At 45.5% G+C, this 14668-nt stretch overlaps 2 protein-coding genes across 3 annotated transcripts in view; both read left to right on the forward strand.

Annotated features, from left to right (window-relative positions):
* Positions 1–5358, forward strand: part of RNF185 (ring finger protein 185) — a 39659-nt gene extending 34301 nt beyond the window's left edge. For both annotated transcript variants that reach the window (XM_059408858.1, XM_059408856.1), the window contains 2 exons: positions 1262–1379; positions 2889–5358. In XM_059408858.1, coding sequence (XP_059264841.1) covers positions 1262–1379; positions 2889–2986 — 216 coding nt within the window. In that variant the 3' untranslated portion in view covers positions 2987–5358. The remainder of the gene's footprint in view (positions 1–1261; positions 1380–2888) is intronic.
* A 4087-nt stretch (positions 5359–9445) lies between these two features.
* Positions 9446–14668, forward strand: part of LIMK2 (LIM domain kinase 2) — a 61630-nt gene continuing 56407 nt past the window's right edge. The window contains exon 1 of the mRNA XM_059408859.1: positions 9446–9618. Within this exon, the coding sequence (XP_059264842.1) occupies positions 9603–9618 (16 nt within the window). The 5' untranslated portion in view covers positions 9446–9602. The remainder of the gene's footprint in view (positions 9619–14668) is intronic.

Below are 14668 nucleotides of genomic sequence, written 5' to 3' on the forward strand. Positions count from 1 at the left end.
AGAGGGCACAAGTAGGCAGAGAGGCAGGCAGAGAGAGAGAGAGGAGGAAGCAGGCTCCCTGCTGAGCAGAGAGCCCGATGCGGGACTCGATCCCAGGACCCTGAGATCATGACCTGAGCCGAAGGCAGCGGCTTAACCCACTGAGCCACCCAGGCGCCCTCTACTTATTATTTTTTAATCATTTGCTCTAAATATCTACTTAGGGATGTGGGGGAGGAGAGAAGATTTAATAAGATGTGCACAGTAATTAAGAGCATGGGTTTTCAGATCATATTGACCTAGTTTCTGGTCTAAACTCTACCCCCTCCACTATCTGCAACCTTGGTCAAGATAGAAAATGGGTTACTTTTTCACAGTGTTAGAATTCCTACTAAGTCTTTTCATATGAAAGATGATGTGGTATAGGGGAAAGTTGAGGGTGGGAGAAGGAGGGGGAAAGCTGAGGATGATACACCATGAAGATGGTGAATAAGGAGATCTTTGACTTTTTACGTCAATTATTCTTCTCATGTGTAAGTTTCTTATAACAAGCATATGTATGAAAATAATCAGAAAAAAATTGTCTTGTGTTTTTTAAATTCTTAAAAATATTAAAACTGAGGGAAAATACCTGTTTATATCTTGTTCCCATACCTGCATGTTGGCATGTACTTGTGACCATAGTGTTCAGTTTTGTCTGGTAGCTTGGTCACAGGAGTTTTTCTGTGTTGTCGCATAGTCAGCATGATGGTCTTTAGAGAGTGTGTATCAAGATTTTGATCATGACCTCCATTGTTGGTTAATTAGGGTTCCACTTTTTTTTTGCTATTATCAGCAATGTGCCGCTTGTTCCGATGTTCCCTTGTAATTAGGTATAGGGGTTGTTGCCAGTTTTGCTCGTTATATTTCTCATATATATGCAATATATATATATATATATATATATAAGATGTATGTTATTAAAGCATGTAGAAAATTTTATTGACTAGGGTGGGCTTCTGGGAAAAAACATGGTGCTCTAAGAACCCTAACTTGCACCAGCAGATTGTTTTACTTTGGACCAGAGCCAGTCCTTTCTGGCATTCACAATTCCTTAGCTGGACCCCTTGCAGGCCAGGAGGGCAGAGGGCCCACCAGGGTTCCTCTGCCTTGCAGTCTAAATGGAAGGAAAAAATATCTCCCTTGGAAACAGGTGGCAGAGGGTAGGGAGGAGAGGCAGGTGCCACCTGTGGGTGACATGTTTGACAGGTTGCTTGTTCTGAATTGCATTTCTTCCATACAGGGATTTCAAGGTTTTGGATTTGGAGATGGTGGCTTCCAGATGTCTTTTGGAATTGGGGCATTTCCTTTTGGGATATTTGCCACAGCATTTAACATAAATGATGGGCGGCCTCCTCCAGGTGAGACCCTATTTCCTTGATAATTCTGCTTGAAGGCTATTTGGAATTCATTAGTATGCAGATTACAGATAACTGTCACTGCTTGGTCAGTCAGCCTTTTCAAAATGTGAACTCTTTTCAGATTACTGGTAGTCATGATAATGTATATTGCCTACTTAGGCATGTTCAAAGTGCTTGTCATCACAAATGCAGGGGATCCTCACCATAAGCCTGTGGGATGAGTGTTTGTTTAGCTCTGTTTTACAATCAGAAAATGTTCAGTATGTTTCCCAAGACCTACTCTGTGCCTATAAGATGAAAAGAATAAAATGATACCTAGGATACCTAATTAAAGACCCAGGATACCTAGCTAAAGAAAAGCCTAGCCCTGTGCATGTCCCATTTAGGGACAGAAAGGAGTGAGGCAACCCACCAGGATTCAAGGCCTTTCTATTCTCTGGTATCTCTGTCCAGCTTCCCTCAGGATACATGTGGGGCTTGGGACCAGCCCCCTTTCTCCCTTTCTAGGTCTGTTATCTGCTACTACCTTTCTCTCCAGCCAGTTTAAAGGTGCCAGCTGCACCTTGCCAGCAGCAAGGTGGGTGTTCTGTATTTTGTCTTAATCTGGCACTTGTGCCAAGATCCTTACCATGGAGTCTGCAGAGGTGCTGAGGTCATTTGAGCTCTACTTGCACTCATTGGAACCTCCTGTGTGCTGGGCACAGTGTGTGGTGTAGAAGGGATCAATGTGTGGTTCCTGGTCAGGAGCTTAGGCTCTTATGGACTGAAACCTATTTCTGGGTCATCCCAGGAATTTTCCTCACCCCCTATCCTGGTGCTTGGCACATTGCAGGCAATGAGTACAAGTCTTTGTTGACTGACACCCTGCATGAATCATCAGAGCACCTACCTGGAGAATAGTACAGCCCCAAGAGATCTTGGAATGCCCTTCTTTACCTCCTCTACCTCAAAGGCTTCTCCTTCATTTATGCATTTTCTCAAAGGAGATGCCAAAGGGCAGGATGTGCTCTTCCCTGAATGAGGGACAGGGCACTATGGAGGCAGCAAGAACCCTTGGCAGCTTGCTTCCCTTCTTGCTTCAGGGTTCACCCTGGGTTCCTTAGGTAAAGAGAGTTCTACAGTCGGCTGGACTCTGGATCTCTTTATCTCCTTGCCACGATTACAGTTTTCCTTTGTCATATTTGATAAAACTTTCCCATTCTGGATATAGATTTCTTACTCTCCTTTCCCCAATGTCTGGACAGCTACCTAGGAGCTTTTCTCAAAGCAGGGAGGAGTGGAAGCCTAGCTCTGCCCCTAGTTTGCTGTGTGATAGGCAAGACAAGTCACTGCTTCCCTCTGGGGCTCTACTTCCTCTCCTCTGGAAAAGGAAGACACACTGTGTGGGGCTCTCTGCAGTTCTGCTATAAGGAGATGAAGATTGATGCTCTCAACTTCTGGCCCAGTTGGGCAGCACTGTGCACAGCTGCAGCGTTCTGACAGCCTCTCTTTTCCCTCCTGTCTCTGCAGCTGTCCCTGGAACACCCCAGTATGTGGATGAGCAGTTCCTGTCACGCCTCTTCCTGTTTGTGGCCCTAGTGATCATGTTCTGGCTCCTGATTGCCTAGCTCCCAGCCTACATCCATGGCAGGGCCTCTGGACTGGTGACATGCCACACCCACTCTTGATGTTTGGCTTCCTGGCTAATCCTGACCCCTGGAATCGGTGGTGTCAGTAACACATCAAGGAGTTTTGCTTCTCCATCAGAGCTTAGGGACTCAAGACCAGTTGTCAAGGACTTTAGAGTATGGCCACTGCTGTAAACACCCTGCTATAACCTCAGTCCTTGGCATTGAATCATGTCTCATGAGTTACACCCTCAAGTCCTGTTCCAGCCAGCTCAGCAGGTCCTGACTCTGCACAAGGAAGAGGCAGGAAGAGAGAAACTGTCAGTATAATTTCACCTGAGTTTGATACTAGGAAAACAAAGGGGTGAACCAAATAGAAACTTTGTTTCATCTCTTTAAATACCCCTTGGTAAGTGGCCTCCCAAAATCAGTGGACTCCTCATATAGAGGTTTTCCCCCATATCCCAGTGCTGCTCTACCCTGTCTCCTCCTCCTGAGCAGAAATGCAAGAAATTGCTGTTCTGTGACGATCATAATTGCAGCAGCTAATTAATTAGCTGCTAACTAATTAGAATTAATCAGAGATCCAAAGATCTTGCGTTGGCTCTGAGCCATGCTCAGTCTCTTTGGCTCCAGAGAGTGGCTTGAATGACCTCCTGGTTTCTTGGAGTAGATTATCCCCAGAGACATGTGGCTTCAGTCACAGATTTCCCATCATCTTTCCCTCCCAAAGTATGCACATCTGCCAGAGGACCCACAGTGGAGACTACTGCTGAAGCTGGGACTGACTGCTGCACATTAGGAAAGACCTGCCAGTGGGACTCTGGTGGGATTTGGAGCTCTGCTGCAGGAACAGCTGAACAAGCAGCCCTGTCCCCAAGGCTACAGAAACTCTGGGTGCATCCAGTGGAATGCTTTGTCAAGTCAGCTCAGCTGCATGTTGAAGACCATCTTCCCAGAAGCCAGATTGTCCTTTATGAAGAGGCAGGAGTGAGGAGACCCACATGTAACCCTGGTTTGGGTGGATACCCCTGAAAACTCCTTGCGTGTGTGCTAAAGCCAGAGAAGCATGGAACTGCGGAGCAGGCAACTCCTGATGATTTCTAAAGCCAAGCAGCAGGGCTTAGAGAATCTTGGCATGATGATACGGTGTGGTCTTCCCCAGGAAATTTCCAGGGGGAATCATCTTCCCAAGCCCTTGACTTGTTTTTTTTCCATTTCATAAACTTTTTCCTCAGAATCTGATTGAGGGAGTGATTCCAGGCAGGAGGACAGTCTAATTGTAGAATGGTTCACACTCTGGTCAGACCTCTTCCTAGAAATCCAGTCTCTTCCAGGAGAGTCCAGAGATGGAGGGAAATGGACAGCCTTTGGAGGTCTCTCTATCACTTTTCCATCCGCACTGCTCCTAGCTCACCTGCAGCCATAGCCAACAAGTGGTAGAAAGCCCCACCTAATGGTTTTTTCCAGATGTGGCTCTGCATAGCATGTGGAAACCAAGACCTTAAGGAAGATGAGAGAGGTCCTACTGTCCTCTCCACAGGCCCCACCCCTTCCCCTCTGTACCTGTCAGTACCAGATTTCAGTGTTTAATCAGACAAAATGTAAGTATTGAATAGGTGGTTGGTTTGCCAAATTCATTTGGTAGGACTAAGCCACCAGCTTTAGTGTCCCTGATGGATTTTAAACCTTGGGACACCCACTCATGAGTGGTTTTTTTGCCTCTTTAATCACCTCCTGGAAATCCCCAAAGTTGGGAAAGTTGCGGGGAGGGGGATGTCCTGAATTCTCAGCACAAGTGAATTGGTGGGATCGCTCAGTGTGGTAGCCCCACCTAGTGGTGAGAGAGAGAGGACTTCCGTCAGATGGGCTCAACCAGAAATGGGTTTCCAGAAAGAAGAAAAGTTTAAAAAGAAGGGTTGTGGATAGGAAGAGAAATCACTTGGACTCTAACAAAGTAGTAAGCCCAGGAGAACTCCACCAGCAAAGGCATCCCAGGAACCTGTAAGCAAAGCCAGGTTTGTCATGTGCCCTTTGATTTTGAACTTTCTAGGTCCCCACTCAGCTTCTATCGGGAGCTAGGGCAGGAGAGCTAACTTGGGACTGCTGGCCCAGCCCCAACAGGAAACCCCCTTCCCACCACCCCTCTGCAGGTTCACCACGTTGCCCCTCTACCAAGGCAGTTTTCCTTTCTTTTGTGTGTTGTCTATGTTCTTGGCCTCCACCCCCTTCTGCCACCTTTGTGGATTAGGACCAGGTCCCACCCACAGTCAGAGAATGACGCCATGTACAGTGGCACACCCTAACCAGTCACTAATTTTCACTGTTGTGAAAGTGATTTGATTTAGAATTAAACAAATGGTTTTACATTACTGTGAGTTGTGGACTTGTCTGGGTAAGGGCAGGTGGGGTGGGGCATGAATGGAATGGGGAGTAGTCACACTGGTCCGGCCTCTGAGAAACAACCCTGCATACGTGAGAATGTCACATTGAGGAGCAAAGGCTCAGGTAGCCATCAACAATTAGAGAGGAGAAGTGCTTCATACACAGCCCTGCCCAAGGTGTGACCCATCTGACGGTCCTGGTCCTGACAAGTGTATGGAATTCCTAAGCTTGCAGGCTACCATGATGGAGCTTAGCTTGTGGAGAGTCAGAACCTTGAGGACAATGACAGGTTATTCAGTGTCTGTATCTCCACATGTTCTGCAAGGGGGCAGATGGGCCCCTGGCCACCTAGAACAGTGGCTGTGCAGTTTCCTGAGGTTCCTCAGTAGCACAGATGAGATGGAAAATAGTGAGGTTACAAACCTGGCCTAGCCTCAGGCTCCCCAGAACACCAGAGCTGTAGGTCATCCCTCTGAAAATGTCTCTTTTCTCCTTCTCTTCCACTTTGACCTAAGAGTTAGCAAGTTGAGTAGCACCAAGATTTGGTAGAAAATGCAAAGGTGAGGGATTTCCAAGAACTTCTGAGCCCAATAAGGAATGGAAAACAAAACCTACACTGAAGTAGAACAGGACAGTTAAGCCTCTATGTACCAATGACCCAACCCCAATAATCAACTTGTGTCCAATCCTGTTTCATCACCACCCTCACACTGCTTCCTCTCTCCTGCCTGGACTATTTTGAAGGGAATCCTAGTCCTATGCCATCTATTAGATATTTTATTTTTTCATTAAGTATTTTAAATATGCATCTCAGTGGTAAGGATTTTTTAAAAACATAACCAAAATACTATTTAATGTACCTTAAAAAAATTAACAATAATTCCTAAATGTCATCATATATCTAATCATTGCTCAAGTCTTCCTAGTTGTCTCAACTTTTTTTTTTTTAAGATTTTATTTATTTACTTGACAGAGCTCGTAAGTAGGCAGAGAGGCAGGCAGAGAGAGGGGGAAGCAGGTTCCCTGCTGAGCAGAGAGCCCGATGCGGGGCTCAATCCCAGGACCCTGGGATCATGACCTGAGCCGAAGGCAGAGGCTTTATCCCACTGAGCCACCCAGGCACCCCTGTCTCAACATTTTTGTTCAGTTTGCTTGCACTGAGATCCAAATCAGATCCATACCCTGGTATCAGATTTCTCTTCAGTCTCTCTTACAGCCATACGTTCCCTCTTTTCTTTTTTCTTGGTAGTTTATCTGCAAAAGAAACCAGTTCATTTGTCCTGTTGATTTTTCCCACAGCTTCAGTGTTTTGCTACATGTATCACTGTGGTGTTAAGAAGCTCCTCCTCCTTTTATATTTCCTATAAATTGCTTGTTAGATCCAGAAGTTTGACCAGATTCAGACTTGTTTTTTGGTACAACTGTGTCATAAATGGTAGTGTATACTTCTTGTTGCATCATTTCAGGAGGCACATAATGCCTGGTGGTCCTTCTTTGTGATGTTAACAGCCCGTCCTGATCATTGTCTAAAAACAGTACTGTCCAACAGAATTTTCTGCCATGATGGAGATGTTCTCTATCTGCATTGTCCAACACAGTAACCACTAGGCATACATAGCAAGCACATGAAACATGGACAGTGGACTGAGGAACTTAATTTTCAGTTCTATTTCATTTTAACTTACATAGCCCCTTGTGGCTAATGGGGCTATCAGTGTGGATTTTTATTAATTTACAGGGTTTGTAAAATGACATAATTCAAAATAATGTGTTAAGCATTTAGAGACGAGTGCATTTCTGGGTAGAATAGGGCAATAAAATTACAGAGAACATGGAGGGGTTATAGGATTGGCAGAGTGGTACAAGGGCAGAATGTATTCAGGAAAAAGAGTTCTGGAGTAAAGACAGTAGGGAGAGAAGGCTGCAAAGTGAGATGTAGTTCACTCATGAGGGTCTGGTTTGGCCTTTATTTTGTTGGCAACAAGGAGCTATTGAAGGTTTTTGAGAGGCAGAGTCTGAACCTTAAGGTGGTTTTCAGTGTCCAGGTTTCTCATTTCTATAGGTCCAAAGAGTTGACTGTGAATCAGTCAGCAGGCTCTGGCCTCAGGGACTGACCAAACTATGGTCAGGTAATCAACCTGAACAGGTGACTTGAGCACTAGAAAACCCCATCTTCTCCCTACACAGGGCTTTTCTGACCTCCAGAAGTTCCCCTGAAGTTCACAAGTGATTTGGGACTATTCTTTGGATCTATATTGGAATGCTATCTCTTGGTTGTACCATTTCTATAGATTACTTTCTTTCTTTATATTTCAATTTGTGTTTCTCAAAAAATACCTAAACTTACTTGGAGGGAACTAGGGGGAGTTGGTTATCCCTGCACTCACTGTTAGGGAACACCTGGAGGCTGGAGGTGGGAAGGAAGTGGAATGAGAGAGGAGGGAGTAGAGACAGACCTGACTGTGTTGCTATGGGGCAAAGGAAAGGGGACAAACAGGGGTCTTGGTCTCAAGGCTGTCAGTGCCCGTGAGCCTGGCAACACAGCATGACTTTTTTGCACGTATAGGATAAATAGAATCCCTGCTTTCTTTATGCTAGCTACAGGTGGCTTGTCATCTGTCACTTTAATTCAACACACAATCCTGTGGCTGTTATAATCCAGAGATTTCCTCAAACTGTAAAAACCAACCACTGGAGGTTCCCAGGAATTAAAGGAACTCAGGCACATCCCCTCCTCAGCACTTTCTCCCCCTCAGCACTTTCTCCACACTCTGGACTTCAGGAGCCACCTGCCACACCCAGAGGAGAACCAACTGACCTGCATCCAGTTTGGATTGTAGAGGGCAGCAAGAAAGAGAATGGTGCTCACCTTTGCTTACTCAAGTGCTGGAATCAGATACAGCAGGATTGAACTTTGTCCTTGGTAGGACATGATCCATTTCCTTGAGCCCCATCCCTGCCTCTTCCTGGTTATTTGGACACTTTTCCCATGACCTAAATCCAATTAGAGGAAATGACAGCTGCCAAACATCCAGTACCAGAGAATTAGATGGGAGGGACTGCAGGTCCAGCTGATGTAGTCCATCCTTTGTCACGTGGAAGACCTCAGTTCCTTACTAAGCCCAATGAAGGGAAGTGGTTCTCAAGATCCCTCAGCCAGCTAACAGCTGCCAGGAACCAGTCTTCTGTTCTAACTCCTTTTCCACTGCTCTCTCCTCCACAAAGAGGAGCCAGCAGGGCAAATCCACTCCACAAGTGTTTCCTTTTGTCTACATGGCTTAAAAAATTTCCAAATGTTATTAACATTTAAAAAGTGGGAAAATTCACCTAAATACCTGGAGTTTTGACTTATCTTGAAAAACTGGAAGATCTGGTATGCTGGATTCATTTATATACCTATTTGGCTTCAAGAAGGATCTGCCCCTGGAATGCTGGTTGCACCACTTTCGTTCCATCTTTGACCTAGAGATTGTCTACTGGGTGCCAGTTTACTCATAGTGGTGCAGATAAGTGTCTTCTCTGAGCTGGAAGCTTCTAAGAAAAGTCCACCCTCAGACTCCTAAGTTTTGTGGGCTATCTTATCCATATTCATTTTTTTTAGTTTTTTTATTTTTAAGCCATCTCTACACCCAACGTGGGGTTTCAAATTTACAACCTTGAGATCAAGAGTCACATGCTCTACTGACTCAGCCAGTCAGGCATCCCTTCATACATATTCTTGGTCCCAAACACTCTACTGGAAAGAGCTTTTGCCTGGGAGTTTGGAGACCTGGGTTCCTATCTCACTTTTGCTTCTAATGAGCTGAGCCATTTCAAGGCAGTTAAACTTGTTCCCTCAGGTCCTAGCCTGCCCGCATCTGTAAAATGGACTAAAGGTCCTCTGATGAGACCACCAGGGAGTCCTGAGGACTCTCCTGAGGAGCCAGCTCAGGGCCTTTGACAACCACCTTTACCAGCTCCCGCCGGTCGCAGTAGGAGGCGTCAGGGTCCCCATAGAGCCCAAGCCAGGGGGCGGGGCCTGGCCCCGGGGGCGGGGCGGGGTGGGGCGGGGCGGGGTGTCGGCGGGCGGACCCCGGTGCCAGGTGCGGTTTGGTCCTCCCCGGGCGCCGTAGGCGATGCATCCCGCTTGCGCCCGGGGCTGAGTTCCTCCGGCGCCTGAAGCGGCTGGCTGCGGGATCGGAGAGGAGCGGCTGCGGTCCCCGCCACTTCCCCATTTCCGCGTCCCGGGACCATGGCCGCGCAGGCGGGTAAGGAAGGGCCTCCCCGTCCTGTCCCGCCGTTATCTCGGAAGCCCGGGCCCAAAACGCCTGAAGGGAGCTGGCAGCCTCGGGGGTTTCGGGCTGAGTGGACTCCCGTGGGTTCCCGCTCCTTAGCAGAATTGGGGGGAATGAGCATAACACTCCGCGAAGAGGTTGTGGGGCTTCGAGAATTGGAGGACCGGAGACAGAAGGCTCCAAGGAGCAGGGGGGTTGGGAGGCTCCCTGAGAGTTGAGGTCTCTGAAGGAAAAGATGCTGGCTCTGTCAGGGGGCCAGCTTTTCTTGTGGTGATCACAAGCCCTCAAATTAAAACTCTAAGAAAGCTGGGGGTCTGGGTTCCCTTGGCGTGAGGGATATGTGGAATATGGGGAGGGCGGGATCTTCAGGGTTCGGGGCAGTTATAAGAGGATCGAGAGTTACCCTGGTTTCTGCGTTTTCTGTGGAAAATGGTGGATAGTATGACTTCTCTGACCGGATCCAAGGCTTCTCGCGGATATCTTGGTGCCTGTGACCCCTGGTCCTTTGCCACAACCCGGAGCGTGGGCTCCCTTGGCGTTTAGGAAACGGATTAGAGGTTAGAGAGAGTTTGAAGCATTATTCCGTAGGGTTCTGGGGCCTCCATGGGAACTGGGTCCTCCTTTGGCCTCTCTGAGACAAGAGAGAAATGTGGCCAAACCACTCTTGGAAGGAAGAGTTGTCCAGAGGTGAATGGTCGCTTTAGAGTTAGGTTAGCCAGGCCTGCAGTCCCTTCCCAGTCACCTCACACACCACCCTACAGCTTCCTGCCCTTCTGCCCTGTCCTCCCTACACCAGGACTTTCTGTTGGCTATGTTTCCCAGCCACCTGTGTGGGTGGCCTAGCCTCTAGGTTGACCAGGGTCAGCGTCCAGAAGATTTCTAGAGGTGGCAGGAGGGAATGGTGGAGGAGGGAGGCTGCCTTGGATATCTGCCCCCACTTCCTGGCTTTCAGCTTGTGGACAGTCACTTCCTCCATCCTGAATACAAGGACCAGGCCACCAGTGGGTCACTTCCTCACCATGGAAGCATGGGATTTTTCTTCTCATTCTTGATAATAGGCTTCTGGAGCAAGAGGGCTGGGGTATAAATATCCCCTGTCCCTTTCTCTGATTTTTTTAGCTTCCAGAGTTCTCCAACTCAAATGATTTCCAGTGACTTTTCTAACCTCTGTGTACATTCCCTGTTTTGAACCTTGATTCACAGAAACTTGTAAAAGATTCTAGAGGGTGATAGTGTTTATTAGATGCTCTGAGTGAACCAAAAGCTTTCTAGAGGTATTAAAGTGTCTAGGTGCATTAATTTAGACATTTGTCCATGAAAATATTTGTTGGATACTTCTATGCCATGCACTTAACCAAGTGCTGAGTAGAATAATGGGCTATAATGGACTATATATACTACTATAAAGTAGTATAATGGACACAGTCCTTGCCTTTGTGATGGTTACAGTTCTAGAAACAGATAGTAAATAATTGAGGTAACAATGGAAATAAATGCTATAATAATTGAGAGAAACAATGGAGGTAAATGTTGTAAGAGTAAGGGATTGGAGAGTGAATAAAGCAAATTTATGCTGGTCCTTGAGGATAAGTAGAAAGTAGTCCAACAAAGAAAGGGCAGAGAGGGCGCCTGGGTGGCTCAGTGGGTTAAGCCGCTGCCTTCGGCTCAGGTCATGATCTCAGGGTCCTGGGATTAAGTCCCTCATTGGGCTCTCTGCTCAGCAGGGAGTCTGCTTCCTCTCTCTCTCTGCCTGCCTCTCTGCCTACTTGTGATCTCTCTCTGTCAAATAAATAAATAAAATCTTAAAAAAAAAAAAAAAAAGGGCAGAGAACATTCCAAGTAGACGTAACAGCATAAAAAGGTGCCTTTGAGGAGTTGAGAGTAGGCCAATATGACTTTTTTTTTTTAAATGTGTGGGGAGACTCAGGCTCAGAAATGACTTGTTCAAGGTTCTGTAGCCAAATAAATGGCAGTGGTCAGAGTTCATATTTTCCAACTTCAAATTCAGTGCTTTGTTCTCTCACAAACACCAGAATCCTTTATTATCACAAACACCAGAATGACGTTGTCCCGTGGAGTCAGAGAAGGAAGTGGGGCTTAAACTTTTACTTGTTCTGTCTAAACTATTCCAAGAATACTCAGATTCCTCTGTAACAGGAGAATCAACAACAAAGAAACCAAATATTTACTGAGTACCTGTGATGTCTAAGGCATTGAACTGGGCCATGTTTTACCTTTATAAATTTTAACAGATACTAGAGCCAGGAGAGACTTGAGATAATGTAACTCTCCTTGTTTTACATGTGAAGAAACCCAGGGAGAAAAATGGATTTGTCAAGGGTCACTCAATTAATGGTAGAGACAGGGCTAACCTAGGATTTCTCCTCCAGTGCTCTTTCTGATACTCTAGCTGCTTGAGGTAAAGAGCCTGGCACATAAAAAGTCCGTAATAAATATTTGTGGAAATGAATAATATGTGGTTTGTCCCTTTCACTATCTCTCTCTCTGTCAAATTAAATATCTTAAAGAAAGAAAGAAAGCCTATATGTGATAACATTATAGAATTTCAAAGGTAGGGGAGAACTCTATTCATATATCTATCCCAACAAATATATATTGAATTCTTACTATATGCCAAGCATTTCTAGGCCCTGGTGGAACCAGCAAGAAACTAAACAGACCAAATCCCTTCCTTAATGGAGAGTATGTTCTGTTGGGAGAGATAGACAATATGTAAATATATGAATATTAAACATCAGTGATAAAAGCTCCAAAGAGAAAGAAAGTAGGATAAAGTCATAGGGATAGTGGGAGGTCAGGGAAGACTCCCTGGTTAATGACATCTAAGTGAGAAATGAAGCAAGGGAGTGAGCTATTTGGATCTCTGTGGGAGGAACGTTTTCGGCAGAGGGAATAAAAGGAAATGAGGCATGGCCCTGAGCCAGGAATGTGCTTGGCATGTTTGAAGAAAAGCAAGATATCCAGGGTGGCTACCAGATCTGGTCAGGAAATGCTGACCAAAATTTGAGGTAAAATTTGTGAAGTTTTAGGTAGATTAAAAGTGGTGTGGAGGGTGGAGTGGGGTATGATATCCTGGTAGGGAAGAAACTGGAAGTAGGATGCATAGCTGGGCAAGTTTCAAGGTTTTCACAAGGGAGAGTGAATTGATATGTATGGTAGAGGCCAGAATGCACAAATGGGGAAATTATAGAAAGTGAAAGATAAAGCTGAGTTTAATGCTGTGCAGAGTTTAATGCTAGACTTGCGAAATTTGTAGAGACCATAGGTTTAGAGGGTGGGAGAGTCATGATGTATTTTATTTTTAGACTGTATATCTGACATTGGTGGGCATGATGGATTGGACAAGGCTGAGGAAGGCATTAATCTGGAGGTGGGTACAGTGAGCCCTGAGCTTAGGTGTTAGTGACAGGAATGAGGAAGAAGGCACAGACCAATCCGAATGTTTATAGCAGTAATGTCCACAATAGCCAAACTATGGAAAGAACCTAGATATCCATCAACAGATGAATGGATAAAGAGGATGTGGTATATACACACAATGGAATACTATGCAGCCATCAAAAGAAATGAAATCTTGCCATTTGGGACAATGTGGATGGAACTAGAGCGTATCATGCTTAGCGAAATAAGTCAAGCGGAGAAAGACAACTATCATATGATCTCCCTGATATGAGGAAGTGGTGATGCAACACGGGGGCTTAAGCGGGTAGGAGAAGAATAAATGGAACAAGATGGGATTGGGAGGGAGACAAACCATAAGTGACTCTTTTTTTTTTTTTTTTAAGATTTTATTTATTTATTTGACAGAGAGAGATCACAAGTAGGCACAGAGGCAGACAGAGAGAGAGAGAGAAGGGGAAGCCGGCTCCCTGTTGAGCAGAGAGCCCGACTCGGGGCTCGATCCCAGGACCCTGGGATCATGACCCGAGCCGAAGGCAGAGGCTTAACCCACTGAGCCACCCAGGGGCCCCACCATAAGTGACTCTTAATCTCATAAAACAAACTGAGGGTTGCTGGGAGGAGGGGGGTTGGGAGAAGGGGGGTGGGGTTATGGACATTGGGGAGGGTATGTGCTTTGGTGAGTGCTGTGAAGCGTGTAAACCTGGCGATTCACAGACCTGTACCCCTGGGGATAAAAATATATTATATGTTTATAAAAAATTAAAAATTAAAAGAAAAAAGAAGGCACAGACCATAGGAATTACCTCATGTTGGGCAGGACAGGGTGATTTGGATACCATGGATATGGGATGGAGGGAGCAACACAGAGTCCAAGAGGACCACAAAGTTTTAAAGCTAACAAGAAACCCATCATGTTCAAAGGGCTCTGTTAGGTTTACAATGTCTTCTGGAGACTGAGCTTATTACCATTGCAGAGCTGGCTTTTGGTCAGTGCAAACCTGGAAAGGGCTAGGGTTCAGGGGCATATTAGGAAGGGGTGCTGTATCACTTTGGCATTTCAGTGAGAGGACCTGGAGCTCTAGGATTCTTTTACAAGCCTATCAACCTTCTCATTCTTAACCTTTGTTTATATAGTAAAAAGAATTAGACTCTTTTGACCTATTAATATATACCCAGCAGGAGCTAGAACATGAAACCATCACCTAGTTTTATTAGAGTGAGTATTCCTTGAGCATCTACCTTGGCATTTTATCGTCAAGTCTTTCTGCCTATAATTTCTTTATTCTAGGAAAGAAAATCTAAAATATAGTTAAACATATAGACTTTGTAGTTAGTAGACCTGGGTCTAAACCCAGCTCTAACACTTGTTAGTTGAGCTTTTCAGCTTCATCTTCATAAAATGGGAATAGTAATAGTCCTTCAGTATGAGTCTTCATCTTACAGATCTTTATATTCTATTAATTCATGCTCGCATATGCTTAGGACACCATTGTCCAGTTATAAGGACTCGAAAGTAGTTGGTTTTTTCACCATATCATTGACAATGGGTAGTGAACTGCTGTTTGGGAACATATTAATTGGTTAACCAGTTCTCTGATAA

The sequence above is a fragment of the Mustela nigripes genome, chromosome 8 (assembly GCF_022355385.1).
Source record: "Mustela nigripes isolate SB6536 chromosome 8, MUSNIG.SB6536, whole genome shotgun sequence".
NCBI classification, from domain to species: domain Eukaryota; kingdom Metazoa; phylum Chordata; class Mammalia; order Carnivora; family Mustelidae; genus Mustela; species Mustela nigripes.